Below are 23,021 nucleotides of genomic sequence, written 5' to 3'. Positions count from 1 at the left end.
GACACTATTCAAAACAGAAGAACGAACTGCAAACTGTTATCTGGGTATGTCTTAGGTAAGAATTCCCACGAGTTCTAACAAAAAACATTCACTTGGAATTATTCACTTGAGCAAAATTCTGCTTCCTTTACACAAACTTACACTGGGACACTAACAATTACAACAGAACTTTGCAGTTCTACTCATAGAACAATGCTTTTAGTGGCACTAGCAAAATCTAGTCCGGTTCAAAAAAGCTGTAGAAGAACAGTTCTTTGCCTGCAAAATATTTTCTCCTTATAGGTTTGCACCTTACCTATGCATTCACCACACGCATTAAGTATTTGATTCTTTCTGAATAACAATGGGTTACTACAGCTGAATCTGTATCTTGGGAATAGCAAATCATTTTCACTGAGGAAGAAACAGTCAGAATGACTTCCATGACAGCTGGACCTGTGGAGTTCTTTTGATCCACAAGGAATTTGGCATAGCAAGAATGAATGGCAGGTACAAAAACCGTGCACACAACACTCTCAGCAAGCCATAGCTTCTCTAAGGGAAGCAATCATTCCTTGGTATTTCAAGTGACAGTCTGCACAATTTTCTTCACTGTAAGATAGCAGTCAGACAAAGATCTTCCAGGCAGCATGGGCAGATGACACAGGTTGCAGCAAGTTAAGTGGTGAAATTATAGATTCAATCCATCTCTGCTGTTATACAAACCAGTCAGAATTTGCTTGCTCAAAAAAACAGCAGTGATTGACTGGTATTGAGTCAAATAGATTCTAATGGATTCATCTGGTCTTTTCTCACGAAAGCTTAGAAACTGTGCATACAATCTGAAATGCAGTATTACATTTGCATGAATATTGACCATTCTAATATTGGTTTCACATATTTGAGACAAAATTTCAGAGATACCCTATGTCTATCTTATTCCATCTGGGTAAAAAAATAATCATTTATCGTTACAGAGGGTGTGAAATGTTCCTAGGCTACAGCAGAATGAGTTAAGACAGGGAAAACCACAACAAAACCAACAGACTTCTTCAGTGATGTAAAATATAAAGCCATTCTAAGTAGAAATTCAGTGTCAGACCTCACAGTGGCACTGCATATGAAATAAGGAAAATTTGTCTCAAAACCCTAAAGTATCCCGTTTCTTTTGACTGAAATTTTGGCCACTTGGAAGACTGTCTTCACAAAAAAATAACAGAAGGAATAAGAGTCCTACTTGAGCCTAAGGTGAAGGGACAGAAAGAAATGTAACTAGGCCAAGCTGAAATATACAATAAGGTAATTAAGCCTGTCATATAGGATAAAAATACTGCGTGGTATGCACTATGGGAAGATGTGTTAAGACTGGCAGAACGAAGGAACTAAGGAATAAGATGGACTGATGTAGTAAAAGCAGTCAGTTATGCAGAGTGAGAGAGACAAATTTATCTTATTTACTGCTACTCATTTTTTCCCAAATAAACAGGAACGTAAAAAGCATTTACTGTGACTAGCCCACCTACTGACTATTATCTTACAATTAAGATAACATTCTCTTCTTAAAGGCTAATGAGGCATGTATGCCCAGGTTTCTGTCCCAAAACAAGAAGAAAAGAAGGAAAGAAGTAACTGAGCTTTCACTGCACCTTGGAGCCATGAAGACATTTTGTGCCGCTCACAAACTCAGAAATGCTGAAGAGTAGAATCTGTGAGGACAATCAATTGAAAAAAAAAAAAAAGGCAAGAAGGTGTTCATAAAATCTTAGAGCAAAATAAAGCTACTCCTTTTTTTTAACTGCACTACAGACATTTTCCAAAACAAACCTTGGCTATAAATAGGAGGGGGGAAAAAACCCCACATATGCAAACTGAAGTACTGTGCTGCTGGTTTCTTCTCTGGAGCTAGATTTAATGGCATGCTGAAGAAACACAGTAATAGAGATTTCTCTCATCTCATTGAATCAAGATTTAAGTTTCTTAGCTATATGAAAAAGAAAGTTGTTTCTAGTGAAAAAATCTTTTGAGATGTATTTATCCATATATATATATCCCCCCTGTGGATATACATGCACCTCAAGCACCCAAGTTTGTAGACTTTCAACTCCTTACCTATTTGGCATACACATGCTTAGTCTCATCTCATACTCCACATCAAGACCAACAAGGATGATGTGAAACTTCTCCTCCAGCATGCCTCAAAATAAAGACTCCCAAATATTACGGGACTTGGAAAAAAAGGTAAGATAGGAGAAAGTGCACATATTTATCAGCAATCTCTCTTGAAGAAATCTTGTGCATTTATACATTTGCACTGCAGATGACTTCAAATAACATTCATAAATGAGTAGGTGGAGTTGCAGTTGCACAAAAAGCACCAAACTCTTACTGCTAACGATCGAGTTTTGGAGCTAGGCAAGAAGGCTTAGTCAGTCCTGTATCTTTGAGATACAAAAAGTTCCAGTAACCTATATTGCAGCAAGAAGAACAGATTCTTAGATGACCATGAAGACTGTTCAGCCTATGAAGTATAAAAAACTTCCAAAGCAAGCCAGAATTTACACACATTGGAATGGTTGGAACCATGTGACTGGATCTGAGCAGCAGCTTCTGAAGCCATGGACCATGGCTGCTATCAGTGGTCTGTATAATGTATTGAGGGAGAGGCTAAAAGAATGCCTTCTACACTTGTACCATATTTCTTAGCTGCCAAAGTGATATGAGTTGTTCAGAAAAAGCACTAGTGCCAGGTGATCAGTTCCAGGGATATTGCTGGTCTCTTTCACAATCTGCCTGAGTCCTCCTGTCAAGCATGGAAGAAGCAAAACTAATCTGCCTAAGGACCCTGTATTCCTGGAAGCCATTTCCAAGTTCAGTTTCTCTCTTTCCACTACAAGCTAACTAGCAGTTCACCTCAAAGGAGCAGACCCAATGCTGTCAACCTTCAGCTTTGTCCTGCGAATGTATGGTAGAATGATTTGCAAACAGTTTAAAATTTTGCTAAATAATATCTCACATCATGTAGGCTCACACAGCCATTAGAAATCTGCATTCAAAGCCTAACACATTGACTTCCTCCTTCCAACTTGTGAAGTTTTTAGCTTTGAGTGTTGTAGACATACACACAGAGATTCCAGTTTGAGGCATAATTTTAGTTTCACACCCTGAAATTTCCTTTCTAGTGTGGGAGAGACCAACCACTTTGGTTTCCTAATATAAATTCTTAGCCATGAGAGACTTCAGCATCTGAGCTGGCAGTGATTTCAAACCTAACCAATCCTCTCCTCAGGCACATATCCAAAAGAGAACACAATTCTCCCATTTCTTTTTGACCTAGTCTAAGTAGTAAATGACTCAGCCTACTTTCAATAGAAGAGGGATCACTACAGACATTGCTAGTACTTTGTAAAGGAGAAATAACAGCGGCAAGTCTACATCCTATACTGAGAACTGCAGCACACACAGTTAGCTAGAGGGTGGCTCTTTTATTTCTCTTTACTGCTTATTTGGTTCAAGCCCAAGGTGAATCCCTCCCATGGGCTCAGACTGACATCCCACTGCCACTCTGCTTTTTCAAGACTGACAGGTATCTCTTGGCATCTCACCATTAATCTCAAGACAATAGTTGGGATTAACGATTTCGTTAAAGCCACTTGGCTCATTAAAGCCTAGGCACAAGGCTGCAGAAATGCTTGCTTTTCAGATTCTGGTGAGACCTAACACACAGACTTGGACAGTATATGCCTCCAAGTGTGTGGGTCCCAAGGCTAACTGAAAAACAGATGAAGAATACATTATTTATCAGCAAAATTCCATTAAGTTTTAAGTATGGGATGTCCAGAGTACTGTACAAGTACTCTGTTAAGATCCCTAAAAATGAACTGGTTTACAACCGAACCCAGACCTGTAAGGATATGCAGTCCATGGCTATCACAACATCACATCTAATTAACTTCCATCATACATGTAGGTCACTATGTCATTGATCTCAGCATGTCAGAATGTTGCAGGCATATCTTCCATTATTTTGCTACATTTCATCTAAAAAGTAGTTTTGTTTTGCCCCCTTAGCTTATGCCTGTTCCAGAATTTCATTTTTCTGATGGTTAGAAACATTCAACTTATTCATAGCCAGTTGACAGCCAGCTGCATCCAGGTCCATATTGCTCTTGAATTTCATAAATTCATTTGGCTTCCTGGCATACAGACAGGTGGACAATACAAAACATTTTCCCATTATCTCTAAACCATCAGAAATTCAGTGTGAAGTTATTTGTTACAATCAGCACCTACCTGTAACTATCACTCTGCTTATTATATCTCACTAAGGCAAAAATATCTGCCATGCAGTTAAGGAAGTTAATCCCGTACTAATGAAGTTCACATGTACTTTAATACACTTTTTTTTTCCTGCAGCAGACTGCAGATTTAATAAAGGTAAAATATATTAATAAATGTAAATATATAAAATATTCTAGACTATACACATTTTACTGTTTATAAAGGAGGTCACTGTTTCATCAACAGTTTTAAAAATGGAGCTAGTACCACAAATACAGACTTCTTGCTATTATATGAAGCTTAAAATGTGCTATATAGTTTTGTGTTTTGTCTGTGTTTGATAGACTTGTGATTAAAAATTCTTTCAGTTGATAAAAAAGTACTGATTCTGAACTCCGCTTATATCAAAACTTCCACTGAAGAAAAGATTACAATTAAATAATTTAGCTAACAGAATTATAAGAAAATAGAGAGGAGGATTTAAAGTGCAAGTACACAAAAATATATTACCGGTCTTGATTCACAATTCTGGGCAAATCTGGGCAAAAAAAAAAAAAAAAATCAGAGAAATCCTATGGTTGCCTGGCAAGATATTTTTATGGAATCAATTAGAGGCTTCTTGCTTTGACAGATTTCCTTAACACCGTCTTTTAAGTTTTCAGTCCTTATAAACAGTGTCAAAGAAAGTGTAAGTCTAAATAACTTCATTGGCTGTATGGGTTTGTTCCGGACAGAACAAAGAGACCTTTGCCAATAGCCGTGATCAGCACTATTGGAGACTGCACAAAAAAAAAGACTTACGATGGGATTCAGGTATTTCAATGTAAGCATCCAGTGCTATTTAAGATGCTTGAGAGTATATTGCCTGGTCTCCAGCTGCTATTCCGAAAGGGGCACAGTTCTCCCGTAGGCCCAGAGTCGTATCTGCCAGACCCACACAGACATTTCTGATACGCTGCGACATCTAAATTGGTGCTGGATGCCTTTATTTGGGTAACTCAATCCTACCCCACAGATGACACATGGCAAACCCTTACAGCGGCTATTATTGCTGTATAGGACAGCACAGTGGGATACCTGTATGCTAATTTTTCCAGTTGTAGAAGTAACAAAAAAGGGGTGTTGTAGTATGTAAGAAAGTAAGTATGAAGCGCTAGTACAAATTCAATGAGCTTTGAGATTTACCGCATCTGGCACAGATCAGTGTCATCCCCCAGTTTTCTTGCAGACACCTTTATCCCCGGCTACTGTCAACTGAAAATATCAGGAAGGTGACATGACTCCATTGACCAGCTGTGGATTATTTAAAATTACCTAAATGATAACACATCCTTATGGATCGAGGGCACATCTGCCCCTCCAACTCATTATCACAACAAGGACAGTAGAACCTCAAAATGTTTGTCAAAAATCAAAAAGAGTGGAGTGTATCAATTATGTCGTAACAACTCCTAACAGCAATAAGGGAAGAATTATTCCTTTTTTACTAATGCTGACACTGATGAAGAGGTACATTAACTTGGTAAACATTTCTTATTAACAATATTTAGGTTCCTCTGATATCTAAAGATTTTTTTTTTAAATTGTGGAATTCTTTTTGTTCTAGTCACTTCTTCCATTCAGAGTAAAAGAGGTTAATATTAAGAGCTTAAATCTGAAAAGTAAGACCAGCCATGGACAAAACTAGCAATAAAGTTCTAACAACAGTTAGTCAGCCTGAGGACTAGGTTTAGAAGTCATAAGCTTTGTGATCATTTTTAAAAACTCAGCAACAAAGCATGGACAGAAGTAAGTTTCCCTCTTTCCATCCATTTTCCTTCATTCCATTCCATCTAGCCTAAGAGACACCAGATAGGGATCTATAGACCACTAGTGTGATGCCATGATAATCCCAAGCGATAGGCAGCTGGTTTTTGGAATCATATTGTCTTCACAATGTTTTCAACAAGAGGTTTGAAAAACACAGGCTGACAAAAGTCTGGAGAATATGTGGCTTATGGTCTGAAAGATTTAAGAAACAGTGATCTAAAATACATAAATACCTAAAATAAACACCATCTAAACATTAAAGGGTAATATTCCGTAGTTAATGCCAAATTAATTCACATCACTAACAGAAATATTCTTATGAATTATATTTTATGAAAATGTATGAAATTTAATTTGTGAAGTGATCCAAATAAATGTCTTCAATAAAAATCTGATTTAAAAATCACATTCTTGCTTTGACCTTATCTTCTAAGTGGTTCAACATAAAAATTGTTTTATGAGGCAGACTAAAGACTCCTAGTCAAGCAGCTGAAGGTAAAGAATGCAAGAATGCAACTGTCTTTCTAAAATAGCTTTCACTTCCATAAACAGCATGCAGGAAGGACTTACGGTAGAATTAAAAGTAATATTGATCTTTAAAAAAGAACAAAAACAAAACAAAAAAACAAAATCACTAGAAAATGTAAGGAAAAAGATACGTGTAAAATGAGAGCGAATCATGGATGGCTTGAATGCTGGAGAAGATTCTTCACCTTCCTGAAATACGATAGTGACAATGTCATTTCCAATATGTCGCTTCCTTTCTACCTGGAAAAAAAAAAAAAAAAAAAAAAGAAAAGAAAAGAAAAAAAGGGGAAAAAAACCCAACAGACACAATGACTTGAAAGACATAAATAAATACCTTAACAATTCTGTGAGAGAATGGTAAAACAATATTCCTAAACTGCAAACAGAAAAATTATGGTCAATATGATTAAAGCCAATAAAAAATTATTACTTAACTATAAGCAAGTAAACCTAGCAATGCCATGGTGCACACACAAGGCAGCTGCTAAAACAGCAGCTACTGCATATTTTTTAAGTTAGCAAAGCACTCATAATTTCTGTAATTTCCACAATTAATATTCACAAATTGGGCATGGAACACCTAGCATTCCAAAAAAGCAAATCCACCACTTGAAATAAAAGGAAAAAAGTCCTGATGCTGAGTTATTCTTTAAAAAACAATAAATGTCCTGATTGGCTTCTGGTTTCTGCTGTGATCTTGTCATCAATCCAAGGCAAAAGCATGAGAAAACTGACATGGAAATAAAAAAAGGACAATATAATTATAACATCTAACTATATTATAATAATAATACAGAATATATAATCATTGCTTAAATAAGAAACTAGTAAAACAAGTAATTTACAAGTAATTTTAGGTAAATCATTATGGATGTGTGATGTATAGGCAAATGCATGTGCTTATAAAGTATTTTTTTGTCATATAATACATAGAAAGGTTCAAGCAATGGATGACAGCACATTTGAACAAGTACTCAAGAACCCATCTAACCAATCTATGAGAGGGCAACAGCAGCACTTTAGAGCAAATGCACAAAGCTTGAATTAACATGCTGACATGGGGAATTTCTTTCAAGCTCCACAAATTGCTACCTGAGTGTGAGTTGTGTGTTACATATGCGAGTATCCTGACAATTCACACACAAGTCTAATTTCCAACCTTCCTAAATTCTTTGAGGTAATGATAATTTCAGCAGTGAGTCTCTACGAGTCATCCCAATAACAGAATACTCAATCACTTCTCAGTTAATCAATTTTGACCTTCTTCGCAAGTGTCTTTTGTACCATAAGAGAGATGATACGATGCATTATCTTTTAATAAACATAATGAAATTTTCAGCATTCGGTATAATATTGAGGAAAAAAACATAGCAGAAGTCTCAACACTTACATTTCTGAAATATCAAGGGGGGGGCAGGGGGGAGAGAGAGAGAACCATGTACCTGCTGCTTGTTCTCTCTAGAATATGGTAGCATGGTTGAAACATGGAACATAATTTCATGTCCTTGAAAAACTGTATAGATGGAACAGGTTCCTGTTGTATCATCTGCAAGGGAAGACAACATTCTCAGCAGGAATATGTCCTTCAGGTTTTCTAAGGATCAAAAGATATTTCAGGTCCTTCTACCAAACCTTCTTTAGTCATCCTTTTTTCTGATCCATTTTAGAAAATGTCCATGCTGCATGTTTTACGTGGGTCCAAACCCAAGTTTGCAACCTAATCTGCATATTCACACACTCAAAACCTATGACGTCCTCCACCTAGCCTCCGGAAATTGTGCACGTTTCTTCAAGCCATGATGCCCTACTATCATGAAGCAAGTTACATGTCAGGTTATTCTTCACCCCATTCCAATATAAAATGAAACCATTCACCTTGAAAATACAGGTCATATAAATACTTTTCTTCAACTGCATTCCATACCAGTGATTTAAGCTAACCTGACTTTCTCCCGGTGAAGTAGATCATTTAGCCTGCACATGAGGAAGTCTGTTTTGGGATTGTATTATTTCTACAATATATACAATATGTGCATGCAATAAGCAAAGCATTTATATTGCAGCCCCCTCACTTTTTTGCTTCAGATGAGTTCTTACTTTTAGTGTCCAGTCCTCCTCTGTAGCCTGTCCAGCCTTTCAAAGTAATTGTGTCACCCAAGAGATGCAAAAATCTTTGAAAGCTTTCACTTCCAGTTTCTATATGTGGAAGGGAGAAACGTTACAATAGAAAAGCACATGTAGTAATAGAACATCTACAAAAAGAATCAAAATACAGGAACAGGTCCTGCTCCCAGGACAGGAGGACCAAAGTTTCAGCTGAATTAGTTTCTCCTCATGTCAACCAAGCCTTCTGCCTTTCCAGAAACAGCATCCTAGCCTTGCAGAATAGGCATCATCATGGGACATTAAACAGTGACTTCTTTTGCTGGCTCCAAGACACTGTTCAAGTGCATAGGAGAACATCATCATGCCGCAAAAAACAAGAGTGAAAGAACTGGAAACAACAGTGACTTTTTGCAGGTAACATGAGTAATCTCCTTCAGCTACTTCCTTTTTCTAAATCTTATGTTGTATAGTCTATTTCTAGAAAAGAAATTTCAATATCTTTCACATTGTAATAGTAGGTTTCCTACAGCAGCCTTTGATAGAAATAGAAGATTCTATGCTACCATTTTTCACCCAACAAGAACATGAAAACCTAACAAAACTACTGTTCACATAACCATCACCTCCCTCCTGGCTTCCACATGTAGGCACTATCCTCCATTTTTTTATTCAGATGAATAAAACAAGAAAAAGGTGGAAAACTCACCATTGCTGAACATTTCATCATCTGTAAGCTGCCCATCCTTAGCATAAAGGACTCCAAATTTAAAATGCACAGATCCCTGAGAAATAAAACCAGGTATTACATGACAAAGCAATTAAACAGAAGACCTAAAATAATGTTCTCTCTAAGGACTTTTATATACGTACCTTTGTATACATCCTACGCATGGGAATATACATTTCATACCAACTCCATTACATGCTCAAGTAGCAGATACCTAATAATTTATCTTTGATCATAGGTTATGAATTTTATGATATACTAAGTTGGTGATCTATTAATATGATATATTGGTGCTTAAAATGATTTTTTATCTCATATGTTGCAAAGAAATACCACATTTTTTCACTGCAGTAAGCAATTGATTTCTAAGTTGTCACAAGCATGTCTGCAAATATTTCAAATACAAAGCTGAATTCATTGAACACGTCTGTGAGCTAGGAGTGGTGAGTTTACATTTACCTCTTGCTCTTCAAGAACCAATAAATCCTGTAAATAAAACAATATCTTTAGCACAGTAATATTAAAGAGAACATAAACAAAACTGTAACGTCCTTGTATATTTAATTTTTGTTTTGAAGTGGCCAGTTCAACTGATAAAGACAGTTTACTTTGTAGTATCATGTATCCCTACTCATCATTATTATCCTGCTACTGAAAGAAACAAACTAGTAGCATTTATACTTAATGACTTATTTTTCCAGAAAATAATGAAAAACAACCAAACTAAAAAGAAGTCACCTCCTACCTTTTGTATCTCGGGATGAAAAATTTCCCTTGGGCTCTTCTCAAATTTGTCAAGACTCATAGCACTGAAATGCAAATGAAATACTGCTTTATAGAAGGGCAGGCATACATTCCAACATTAAACCACTAACCGGTTGCATTTAAAACTGGTTACAAAAGTAGTGGTTCAAAGAGCCTCTCTTACACGAAATGTTTTGTGGAATAGCCATTTCTTTCCCGTGATACTAGCCTCCAAGACTTCCTAAACTTCTTTTGGATTCTAAAACCAGAAATCAGTAAGACCCTGCATGCAGATCAGGTTTAAATTTACTGCATTTACTTATAAAGCACAGAGCTTTATTCCATGACCCTTCACTTTGGCTTTATACATAATAATTGTGAGCGTTTTAGAAGGACTCAATAACCTATTCTACTTTGTAAGGTTTTCTTCTTTCTTTTCTAAAGTAATTCACAGCAAGTCAAATGAAAACCGAGCAGTTCAGCATCAAATTCACATGCCAAAGATCCACAAATAGAACAGAAAAAAGTATTTAAATAAGAAGCAAGATCAACTGCCTCACTAAACAGAAATATCTAATTTACAGCATTTTTTTCTAACTCGTGTTTCTGCATTTACTATTATTTTTGCCCATTTTTCTTCCCCAGCATTGATTTATAGAACTGCAGGGCATGTCATGGAGTCCCGAATGCAGTCTGGGGCACAGTGAACTGACAGGGAGGTCAAATCTGATGCACCTTTCCATCACTGCTTATGCTAGATCACAATGCAGACAGAATTTGCTTTAGTTCCTTTTGAAAGGGATTAAAACATTCCAATTAATTTAGAAAAAACAGGTTTATTAATGTAACCAAAATTCTTTGAGACAGTCTGTACCTACATTGACACTGGCTGTGAACAGGGTGAAATGTCAAAGGAATATCAATCAGGCCTGAGGGAAGGCTCAAGGACCGTAAGAGCAAACGAATAGTCAGGGAAGAGATTTTAGTCCAAGCCCAAGTGGGCAAAAGGAGATCACATTTATCCAGCTGATCGCAGGTGGCACAGACCCCCCAGTTTCTCCACTCTGGGATGCCTGACCAAAAACGTATATGTGGGTGAGAGTGGAGGGAGAGGCTGGGTTAGAAAGGGATGTTAGGAAGAGATATTTCAGCAATTGGTGGGCAGGCATGGAAGATCAGGTGCTTATGCAGGTGTAGCATGCAGTACTGACAACTAGGAACACTGCTCAAGCCAGTGCTGTAGTAGTTAGAAGAGGGGACTCAGCTCATCTCGATGAAGAAGATGAACGAGATCTGAAGTGTTTTCAACTCACCATCTTGACACTCCAAACCAGAGCCACAGCCCAGGAAATCAGAATTAAGAAGTGAGGCTCAATGGCCTGCTAGCCTCTCTGGCAAATTCCGTGGTCTGGGAGCTCTCAGAAACCTTGCGCACTTGTAGGAAAATCCAGATCTGGCGGTACTGATTCACATCACAACACATGCCCTGTTCCCAGAATTCTCCTCTTACATCGCACTGGCAGTGTTATGCAGTGGACCAGCTTCAACCAAGCAAGAGACATTTGCTCACACTCTATACATATCAAAGGTTTTGAAGCCCTGCAGACCGCCCATTTATCTGGTATACACCACCTGTTCAGTAAATGCACGCACTTTTTATGGGTTTCTAGAGCAGGTAAAATCCTTACAGAACATGCATTTGAAGACGTTGTCAGTGAGGGATTTGAGAAAACATACCACGTGATTAGATCGTACAAACTGCACAATAAATTTGAATCAACACTTTGCAAACAGGTGCTCTGACGTTTCAGCTGATTATAATATTGAAAGAAACAGAAATAGTTTTGGGCTTGCTCGGTTTATATTCTCTTCTGCCACCAAACAGGCAGGATAGAGTACGAGCATGTCCAGACAGACTCTGGCTGGGGGAAGGAATTTTCTTGGCTGCACTGACAGCGTGTATAGCATACCCATAGTGAGACTTACACGGAGACAATCAACTGAAGACAATTCTTCCCTGTTTGCTTCCTCCTGCTAGGGCCCATAATAACCACTTCTCCAGTAAGAGATCTGCTATTCCTTAGGTCTGTTTATTGTCTATCTCATTTAAAAAAGATATTTCTTCTCAACCACTGTAGTTCCACTTAGCACCTGTTTTCCAACTAACTTTAAAATAGTCCCTCTGCTGAAGAAAAAGTGCTAAGAATTTTTCTCCATTTTAAGTTGTCACTTTGCCTATTCCAGAACAGGTTTTAAGATCACTTTTTGCTGCCTTCAATGATTAAGATTCATAAACCTGTTTTCACTGTTTTTATAAATCTATCATGAAAACCACGCAACACAAGCTCTGAATTACAGGAAAAGGCATACAGACAAATATCTTAACTGACAACTTATTTGTAAATACGTACCTTAATATAGATTTCACCGATAATGTTTTTGTAGGACTATAAGGGAGACATATTTTCTGAGTACCCTATAAAGAAAAAAAAAGCTAGGAGATATTACAGGACATACTGACTTTTTCTGTACATTCAAATGGGAATATTAATAAAAACATTAAGTAAAAAAACAAAGAACAAAACCGTGCTAGTTTTACTTAGCCATATTTGCTACTGGTTTGGAAAAAAATGAAGAAGAAAAATTGAATGTGAAAAGTCATGGATGGTGCAAAATTATTTTTTACTTAGTTTTGACTACCTTGCCATGTGGTATGAGGGCTACTGAAACTAGCAGACATTGCACACTATTTCCTTTAAAAAAAAAAAAAAGAAAGAAACAAAAAAGGGAACCATGCATGCATACAGAAGAGTTTTAAATCAATTGCTTGGATAAAAAGCTCTTATGGAATGTTAAGTGAAAAAAAATTCTTAAACAGTATTAGTGAAACCAGTACCACACCTGCCTATCTTCCTAAAATCCTAAAAGCAGTATACAAAGTCATTGCCTAAACTGATGGCAGGACATAATCAAGAACAATTTAGGCAACATTTCAAAGTAACAGAGTTGCAGGTAAGAACAATTCAAAAAATATCTGGCATCACAGATTCCTGTCAGAAAGTTAAGTATAATGTTATCTTCAAAGCTGGTTTAGTTTTATCTACCGTAGTAGAATTACATGTTCTTATTGAATAAAATGAAAAATATGTATTAAATAGTCAAATTCTGAAGAAAGCAAAAAAGTTTGATAAATGTATCCAAAACAAACAAGCAAACAAAAAAAAGTCAGAGCAGCAGTTAAATATTTGTTTCTTACTGTTTTTCTCCAAAGTATTGAATGGTATTGAGGAACACGCTGATTATTTTGGTCAGACAGTACAACAGACAGAAAGAAAGGGTTCTTCTCTGCATCTGTACCTATATAATTTTGATGAACTGTTAAGGAAAAACAAGAAGCATTATCAACCGTAAAGAAGGCACACACACCCGCTTCCGCAAACACAAACGCATGTGCATACAGAGACACATGCATATAAATGTGTAAATATGTGCATTCATATGTAAAAATATACACTTATCTACATAAATAGCTATGTATTTATATACAGATGTGTAAAAAAACCCAAGAGATAGGTACAGCCTTCAAGGCCAAGACGGGTTTCAAAACATCCCTTTTTGGTAGCAGGGGTTCCGCCGCTTACAGAAACCCATCCTGTCTTCAGGTTAAAAACGCATGAAACAAGAACTTCTTTTCTGTACAGGACAGAAAATGTATTAACACCAAATTAATACCATACTTTTTTCCATATTTAAATAATAGCAATTCAAAGCTACATTGCATTTTCATTGAGAAAAACTTTAATCAATTCGCAAAAAGATAATTACCTTTCCCTAAAAAATATTTTAAATACCATCTTGTATGATATTCTGGGTTTTCCAAATGCACGTCTGTTCTGTGCCATGTACCCGGCGTGTAGTCTGTATTCTGAAATAGAATTGGGAGACGCCAAGTAAATGCCAAGTGAAAAAAAAGGAGAACACAATATAGGCAAAAGCCAATCAAGAGTGGTTGAATCACCAGAAGAGTTTTAGCTGTATACTGTTTTTTTAAAAAGCAAAGAATTATTCTGAAGTCAGTCGTTGTGCAGCTGAAACTAAAATTTCTCCCTCTCCTCTCCTTTCTTTTTCTCTTTTCTAAGTGACTATAGTCTTTTCCCATTGTACCACCATTATAGGTAATAGCTTAGCATTCCACTGAAAAGAAGATATTTCAATGTGGAATATGAAGACCAGTGTTTTTAAAACTCAAAAATAAGTAAATTAACAAACAGAATTATTTAATAAATAAATAACAATAAAATAAAATAAATATATTTAATAAATTAATTAAAAAAAATAAATTAACAAACAGGTTTCATTTTCTCAGTTCTTCCCAAAATAATCTGCAAGGACTCCTGGCTAGACCAGAGCATGCTCTGGAAGTTCTTCAGTGTTGTTTCTGGATTGTCTGGTTAAGGTAAATTCCCAAGCACCCTTCAAGTCCTTTTCCACTAAGTATTAACATATCCAGAGAAAAAGCCATTCTCCATATCCATTCACCACGTGGCCATTCATCACCCACTCAGAGAATCTTTCTGTGATACAAGCTGACCAGCTTTTTAACTGCATGAAACTGAACTAAAAAGACAGTGTACAGAACACAACCCCACAGAGATTCAATGCAGAATAGTTAGATTGCTTTAAACTCTGCACCCAGTGCTGATGCAAACAGATGATCAATAACAGTTTACTATTAATATTAGTTCAATACAAGCTTACCAAGACCTTACATATATTTCAAGAATATGACATCTTCTTTTTTTCAATATTAAGATTATATTTACAGCTGAAATAGCTTTGCAAAAGAAGATAAAAAATGAAGACAAGTAGAAGCCTAAGTGTCACTGGAGTGGTTGCAGGGACACACTGCAAGTTTAACAGCACAGAAATCTAGAGGGAATGAATCTCTCAGGCTCCGCTCAGCTTCCTTCTCTCTTATTTAAAGATAAGCACAGCTGCCAAAAGACAACTACGGGGGCGAAAAAAAAGAAGCTATAACCTCATCACACCGAGGAATAAACTTAAAAGCACAAAAGGTTAGCTTGAACATAGTAGTATCACCAGGACACCAATATAAAGTGATGAACTAGAGACTGTGAAGTGTTATTCAGAGGATAAGATAGGTATTTTTCTTCTAATATGATCATCTGAGTAAGTGTTACTAAAACTAAATGAAATACCAGCTTTTCCCTTTAAAAAATTAATTGTCGAGATTGCATACTCTTGAAAGAAGAGCTAAACTAGACTTCAGGGGGAAAAACCCCTACCATCTCCCTCCTCTTAGATTCTTACATTCTCATATTATTTAGCATTTTTCAAGTCCTCCTCCTTAGTAACTGTCTGCAAATACATTTTTCAGTGGTGAAGAATAACTGAAGCTGAATTATTTTTTTCAGCTTTCTATGAGTATCTTTAGCCACTTACCTCACCAGAGGAGCCGTTTTCCACGCGGAACCGTCCAGCTCTTTGAATGGCTCCATCAGCATCACTAGATATAAGCTACAAGAGAGTTTAAGATAGAGGTTCTCGTTCCAAAAATAGCCATATGATCAGCAATCAAAGCTTACTACAGTTTCTTTTTCTCTCAGGCATCATATGACTACCCACTGAAGGTATCAGTATAGCTATTACTAATTTGACTACAGATTTGGAATTATAACTCTAAGGAGGCATGAGCGGGAAAGCCTTTCACTCTTTTGGTAGATCCCAGTACTAATCAGAAGTTCTCCTGTCTCAGATTTTGGCTGCACCACCACACAGAATGCCTACAGAGGGACTTGCCCACTTTCCAGACTTTATATTAAAGCTTGCTCCTTTCAAAACCATGGGTCTTAACAGACACGACGATTCTTGTCCTCTCAGCCTTGCTAAGCCTAAAACTCTACTTGTTGGCAGTATTACTGTGACTACCAGTCTTTCACTGCATTTTATTTATTGATGTTTTCAAGAGATGGAAAGCAGCAAGAATCTCCAAACATGATACTCTGTGATGACACTGAACAACATAAGGTACAGGAGATGTCCTGGTCTGCTTCCAGCATTAAACATTGGAAAATATGGCTTGTTTCCAGATGAAGACTTCAACAGTTTCATAAATACTCTTGAAAGACTGCCTGGCCTTTTTATAAGGGAATCCAGGGATTTCCAGAACACTGAAATGCTCTTTGTTGTTAAAAAAGCTCTTGAGGAGTCAGTAAAACATAGGATAACATGACAATTCTGATGTGTTCAGCAACCATTCTTAGGATCCCTACAAGAGAAGAGGAGGAGAATGCTGCCAATGATATTGCATGTTACTTCTCTCAAAACTGCAAAAAATGAGATTGTCACATATCATACCAAATTTATGAAATGGGATCTGAACAACAATAATGCAATGGTATATCATTCCTTGCTTCCCTCTAGCAATACGTGTTATTCTGGGATAATACTTTCTCCCTTTACTTGGTGGAAGAGTTATCATAACATTCTGAAGTTCCCTTTGCTCCTTGCTTTGAAGTGATCTGAGGCTATGTCAGCAATAAACTGACACGGCAAAAACTCCAACAAATCCTGGTGCCTTGTATAAACTGTAAGGGAAACTATATGGACAACTGGTCGTATTACACCAGTGAGAAAGACATAGGAAAATGTTTAGGGCAGAGGCAAAATAATTGTCTTGTAATAAATAAAAGGTGGAAATAATTCAGCAATTGAGATGCTGCTGTGGACAATATTAGGCAAGAAAGGTTCAATATTAAACATTCAGAAATTTGAAAGGGCAACGAGCAGTCTATGCATTTGTACTCCAAAAGATAAAAAGACACACTTCCATAAAACACTAGCAGAATTTTAAGATAATCAATCAAAAGACAAGACCACTTGTGTCAGCTTACTGTGAATTTATAATTACCAATACATTTTTCTTTTCCAGCAAAAGAATCTAAGTACTAGTAATGAAAGAGCCTCTTAGCAGAAAGCAGTTCACTTCCTTTTTTGATTAAAACACCACATCTAATATGTGGAATGTATGGAAAGAAAAGAAAGATACCTGGTGTTCTTGCAATGCAACTTCCAGCAACTAAGCCACCAATTTACATACATATTAATAAATATATTATCCAAGAACTTCAAATTACAACTATAGCTAGTAGAAAATGAGCGATTTCTTCCCACAGTAAGAGAGCTGGAGTTCAGTTTCTTTACCCCTCCCAACTTCTGTTTTCCTATAGTAAGTTTATGTAATTTCATTATGGCATTGTATAGAGAGTGGCATTATTTTAACTGCTGACATACTGCTATTTTCACAGCAGAGAAGAAATTTATATATGAGAAAAATTAAGTGCCAACTTAATCTTTGAATTCGAAGAAAATGAAGAATAACTGACAGATTTAGGGAACAGTTTTCAATATCCTTATTGTGACTAGTTCTTTTAATTTTGAACCCTCTCCCACTACTCTAAGCCATGTACACATGAAATCACATACACACATATATACGTACACACACAAGCATGCAAACAGTTTTTAACTCACATAATTGCAAGTACTTCATCAAATACTACCCTAATATTTTGCAATCTTCAGCTTATAAGAGGAAAAAAGGCTCAATTTCCATCTGGGGGTAAACACAATATTTATAGAACTATTCCTGTCCCGTTATGATGACATATTCATAAATAAGGTAGTAAAAATATTTCATAGCACAGGTTTAATATATCTATTCTGAAGCCTCTTTTTATTACCCTATAACTTTCAAGTCCAGCTTAAAAAGCACATTTTCCAAACTAGATCCAACTTTTCACCTGGAAATTAAAAGGATTTGAGTTCTGCATTATAAGTTGCTAAAATCAAAGGACAGGCCATGTAAACTTACAAGCTCCACAGATCCATAATGCTTTCTGCTAAACTCTCCACGTCTGCAACCCAAATCTTCAGAGACAGAGCTGGAATAGAAACGCTTCATCAGTGTACACAAGTCAACTAGCCTTAGCTCTTCTGCAATGCTATTACCCTGCCATTAACAAATATCATTCCTGCTGAACAAGGTTTGCCGTGCACAAACTCATTACTGCACGAAACACTCCTTACGCTGTGCACAATCTCCAGCAGCCATTGCAGTCTGGCTTTCATATTATACCCAAAGGAAAAGAAATGTCTGTGCCCTGACTGGAAGCAAAAGCTATGATTAAACTAAATATTTAGTCATGATCAGAGTTCCAAAGCAGGCGGTGGCTTATAACCACGTTTGAAATCTGTGTTTAATCTAAGGGAAGAAAAACCTACAAAAGACTTAATGCCTCAAGGAGGACAACTGCACTATGCTCAATAAGCTCATGCTTAGTATGTTGCTACTGGGTTTTTTTTGAAGTCTTTTTTTAGCCTACACACAAAGAGAAACTAAACAATTACTTTAATTCAAAAGCATAAGGAAAAAACAGCATTTCATAGGTTTCCTGCCACCAGCCAAATCAAAGACAAAATTGTCAAAGAAGCAAAAGTAATACCTGAATGCAAAATTCAAAATCCACATGCATTATCATGTATAATCTCATACCATCATGTCACATTAAGCATATCACTACATGCTTCATGAGGTCAAAACAGATAGCAAACACCTCTTCTAACTATAAACACTAAGCCTCCTGCCTTTGCAATGGGGATATACATGTTATAAATACAAGCTAAATAAAGATTTAGATGCAAATTTAACATAAACATTGAATACCCAGTCTGTACGAAGGCTAGCAGTTCAATCTCTCCATCATATTCCAAACTTACATTTCACCCTTCAGTCAGCAGTAATGAAAATAAAGTCATTTAATTTTAATGGAAAAAAATCAAATCAAACAAAACAACAAGAAACCCTCCATCCAGCAATAAGAGATTAAATTTTCTGAGAGTTATTAGTACTGTAAATTGCAATGTTACATTGATAAACAGAAGAAATATCTAAATTTTAATGCAACATCCTCATACATGCTTCTTGACTGTAGGAGATACTCTGACACTGGACTACGAAACATTTTAATTTTTAGACAGATTTTCTATTTGGATTTGTATTTATACATACTCAAAATTTATTAAGCATGGTTAGTATTTCTGAGTTCTGTCCACTTGGATTCCATGTCTTCACCCAAGAAGAAGCAATACAAACAAGACATATCTAATAAAACTTTAAAACCCACGAAAATAATTCTAGTATTTGCTTCCAGTATGTAAATTATGTGGGAAGGGTAAGAACATGACAATAATAGTAATTTTAAACGACCCATACACTGAAGCAGGAATGTTAGCTGCTTCAATGACAGAGTTGCCCGTCTTAACTTCATGTGAATAAAACCTTCGGATGACATTATTGCTTCTGGTAACATATACCCTGTGCTTTCTCGGTCAGTTGCCTTTCAGACAGACCCTTTTCTCACAAACACAGTTATACTGCTTCCTAAGCAAAATGACCGCATACAGCCAGTTTGACCCCTGAAGGCAGTAAAGCCATAGTCTGTGTTCTGACACCTATAGGGGCACATGCATACGCGCCACACCAGCACTAATATGAGTGACTGATGAGGAAAACTGCCTACAAGAACTGAGGTTAATCCACATTAGATGCAATTTTTACAAGCTCCAAAACAATCACTCAGTTGGAAGTATTATGACCTAAACACAAATGCAGACTTTCAGCTTGTGGGTGCCTGCACAATGAACTTATGTTTGACTGGGGGCAGTTACTAATCTTAACTTCCCTGAGAATCGTTGTGAAATACCTTTCAGGAAACTGTAAGTTCACATATCAGGAATCTGCACAGAAGAGATGGAAAAAGCCTGTGATACAAGAAGAAATTGGGCCGGGGTCCAGACCTAAGAGCCCTTGTCATCAAAGCAGCTACAATTCTATCTTACTTACGACATGCTGTTTGTAGACATAAGTATTTCAGAGCCTTACCATACCTGAGATCAAAAAAAAAAAAAAAGTTAAAGCCTGCAGTGCAAACAGCTTGTACTCTAATTGGAAGTAACAACAGTAACTTCTCCTTTTTTCCCACAGCAGGACAGAAAGTAGACAGAGACAAAATTAGAAGAGGAACAGTATTAAAAACTTAAAGACACATAAATTACAAATGAGCCACAACAATAGCCAGTTCCAGTGAGTAAGGCTACTTCCCATTGCTGCCTGAAAAAAGCGTGCCCCGAAGATGGAATTTTCCAAGTTTGCAGCAGTACATCTCTATCTATCTTTTCACATTTGTGACACTGAGAATTTTCAGAGCCGTATCAACTAGACAAAGATGAAACAATCTTAATGGACACCATCAAAAGAAACTGTTCTTAAGTCAGAAGTCTAAGCATCCATAAGTAGGTTCAAATCTTACGCCACCACACACCACGAGGCCTTCACGTCCAATACTTTTATACACCTACCACTACTGCTGTTGGACTCTGAGTGAACCTTGCCATGCAATGCTGCCACGTTGTTGTGCGGACCTTGCAGCGCCACAACCCTTACAGCTCCTTCAGGGCCTGAAACACAGGGAAGATGGCCCAGAGCAGTGAAAAGACTGAACGTGCCTGTGAGCTGCACACCTCAAATAACTTCCGTTACAGTTACCTTCTACTTTATGTGGTTTTGTAGCAATAATTGACGTGCTCATTCAAAGTGTATTTGGACAGTCTCTTTTCACCCTACTCCTACATGCCATTCACATGGAAGTCATGCATGTTTTACTTTTATTGCAAATGCATCATCTTCTTCCATCTTTCCACCATCTGATGGGAAGTATAAAGAAAGCAGACTTTACTTCAGTATGGTTTGTGGTAAAGAAAAATTTTGAAGCTATTACTTGTGAGTTCTCATCTTTTATTTCAGAAGGAAACACACATAAAACTGGCTAACAAATTTTCTCTGCAGTTATTAAGACTGGGTAACATAAAGTAAAAGTATTTCAAGATTAGCATCTATACAGACAAAAATAAAGACATCGGATTTTCTTTTTGCTTCCAGATAGAAAAAAAGAGTTACCAAGTTTAGTTTCGTACAGGCTGAAAGTGATCCTTTGCCTCTTCACGTATCTTGGAGATAATTCGGAAAGTTCAAATAAAACCTAAAAAGTAATAATGCATTGAATGCAATTTTTAGAGTTCCTGCATTTTGAGATACACACGAAATTTGGCAGATGCTTCACGGAACAAATTTGCCATATATTTTAAGGCATTGTGGGTTTTCTATTTTTTTTTTACTTTTGCAGAAAAATGAGGTAATCGTGGTAGTGCTACCATTTTCTTTGTGTGCTACTTCTGTTCTACAAAATTCATTTTTGTGGCTAGGTGTGCTAGTTGCCTTAGAAACCACTGTAAAAGCAATTCCGATCAATGAACACTTGTCACCATCAGTACTGGTGGCAGAATGTTATGGATACAGCACTCAAGAGAGATTTTGCTGTTGCTTAGCTCTGAAATTCTGTCTGACCAAATGAAGAAATGTACGTAAGATGACAATTCAATGAGTGGGTTAAAAAAAAAAAATCCAACAAGAGTCACTAGCACAATAAATCTTTTCAAGTCTTGGGAAAGCCAGGTCACTGTTTTGTGTGCCTTACATCTGGACAACCCCAAACACAAATATAATACAAATTAGAAAGTCACCATAAAGAGCATCTGGCCTACTGTGCTTTGAACGGAATCATCTCCGCCTGGATAATTTGAGAGACATGCGATAGCTCCACAAAGCAGGAGAAGAAGCAAGCTGAGGTCTATCAAACTGTACTACTTCCTGCCTTGTGGCAAAGCTAACCTCAAAATGCATGAAACTAGAGGAAAATGCCATCTCGTGAATTACCTGCATGATAAACCCAGGGAGTTATGAAGGTATTTCAGAACTAAGTCCTATACTTTAATTTGGTGACATTTCAGCTGAATGAAAGTCAAACTCTATCACGAAAAGTATGCTGAGATCTGAGCATATTAATGCTGCAGATAACAAAGTCAGTAGATAATAAAAAGCTTTAAAAAATAAAATATGAAGAGTGTTCAAAACCAAATATTGTGTAACTAAGAGACAGGTATAGGTATACAACAGATGAATGCACTAATGTAACAAAATACGGCTTATCGGGTTAAAGGAGGACACGACATGAAAGCCATTAATTTAGAAATACAAGGGGTAAAAATGTATATTAACCTATATGCCTGGCAGCCCAGGTAAAGAGCCTGGAAAGCAATGTCAAAAACAAGATGGTAGAATTAAGAGCAGACCAGATACACTGGTCTGATCTTAATTAAGATCATTAAGATACATCCCAACAATGACTACTGCAGTAACATTTCCCAACCAGAGAGTCACAACAAAACAAAAGACAAAAGTGAGATGCTGAGGAAGCTTGGGTTCTACCATACAAATCTTTTTTTCCCCTCAACATGGAGAAGATTACTGTCCTCCACACTCTGTCAGGTGTACTCAACATTGCTTTTAGCAAAGTTCTGGAGGCCAGTTAGCTCAAAAAAAAGTTCACCATAAAGACTCCCTGATGTCCATGAGAGAGAGGATGTTGAAGGAGACCATCTGATCAACAAACTTATGGTTTACCTGCGCTTATAAATACAAAGCTCTTCACAACTGGTGTGATGTCTACAAAACTATATTCCCTATCACATGAATATATCCTCCATTCCAGATTCTCAAAAAAACCCTTTTGATCTAAACAATCCCAGTACAGTTATTAGGATTTTTTTTAGCATTTCCGTAATGACAAGCCATAAAATAGCTGCCTTCAGGAAGCACTCCAACGTAACTCCAACATTTCACATTTCATCAGCTTTGCTGGCCACAGAACAA

At 36.8% G+C, this 23,021-nt stretch overlaps 1 protein-coding gene across 5 annotated transcripts in view; it reads right to left on the bottom strand.

Moving 5' to 3' along the window:
- Positions 1-23,021, bottom strand: part of GARNL3 (GTPase activating Rap/RanGAP domain like 3) — a 52,909-nt gene that overhangs the window by 20,022 nt on the left and 9,866 nt on the right. For 4 of the 5 annotated variants that reach the window (XM_068414114.1, XM_068414115.1, XM_068414116.1 and 1 more), the window contains exons 2-13: positions 18,066-18,135; positions 15,635-15,709; positions 13,997-14,096; positions 13,428-13,546; positions 12,583-12,647; positions 10,173-10,236; positions 9,887-9,913; positions 9,407-9,482; positions 8,692-8,790; positions 8,037-8,140; positions 6,726-6,834; positions 4,270-4,315 (exon numbers count right to left, since the gene is read on the bottom strand). In XM_068414114.1, coding sequence (XP_068270215.1) covers positions 4,270-4,315; positions 6,726-6,834; positions 8,037-8,140; positions 8,692-8,790; positions 9,407-9,482; positions 9,887-9,913; positions 10,173-10,236; positions 12,583-12,647; positions 13,428-13,546; positions 13,997-14,096; positions 15,635-15,709; positions 18,066-18,135 — 954 coding nt within the window. Of the gene's footprint in view, positions 1-4,269; positions 4,316-6,725; positions 6,835-8,036; positions 8,141-8,691; positions 8,791-9,406; positions 9,483-9,886; positions 9,914-10,172; positions 10,237-12,582; positions 12,666-13,427; positions 13,547-13,996; positions 14,097-15,634; positions 15,710-18,065; positions 18,136-23,021 lie in introns of those variants that run through there. The other variant, XM_068414118.1, reaches the window with a different exon arrangement.

Source organism: Nyctibius grandis, chromosome 16, assembly GCF_013368605.1.
Source record: "Nyctibius grandis isolate bNycGra1 chromosome 16, bNycGra1.pri, whole genome shotgun sequence".
Taxonomy (NCBI): Eukaryota; Metazoa; Chordata; class Aves; order Nyctibiiformes; family Nyctibiidae; genus Nyctibius; species Nyctibius grandis.
Note: the sequence above shows the minus strand (reverse complement) of the source record. Positions and strands in the feature narration are given on the sequence as shown.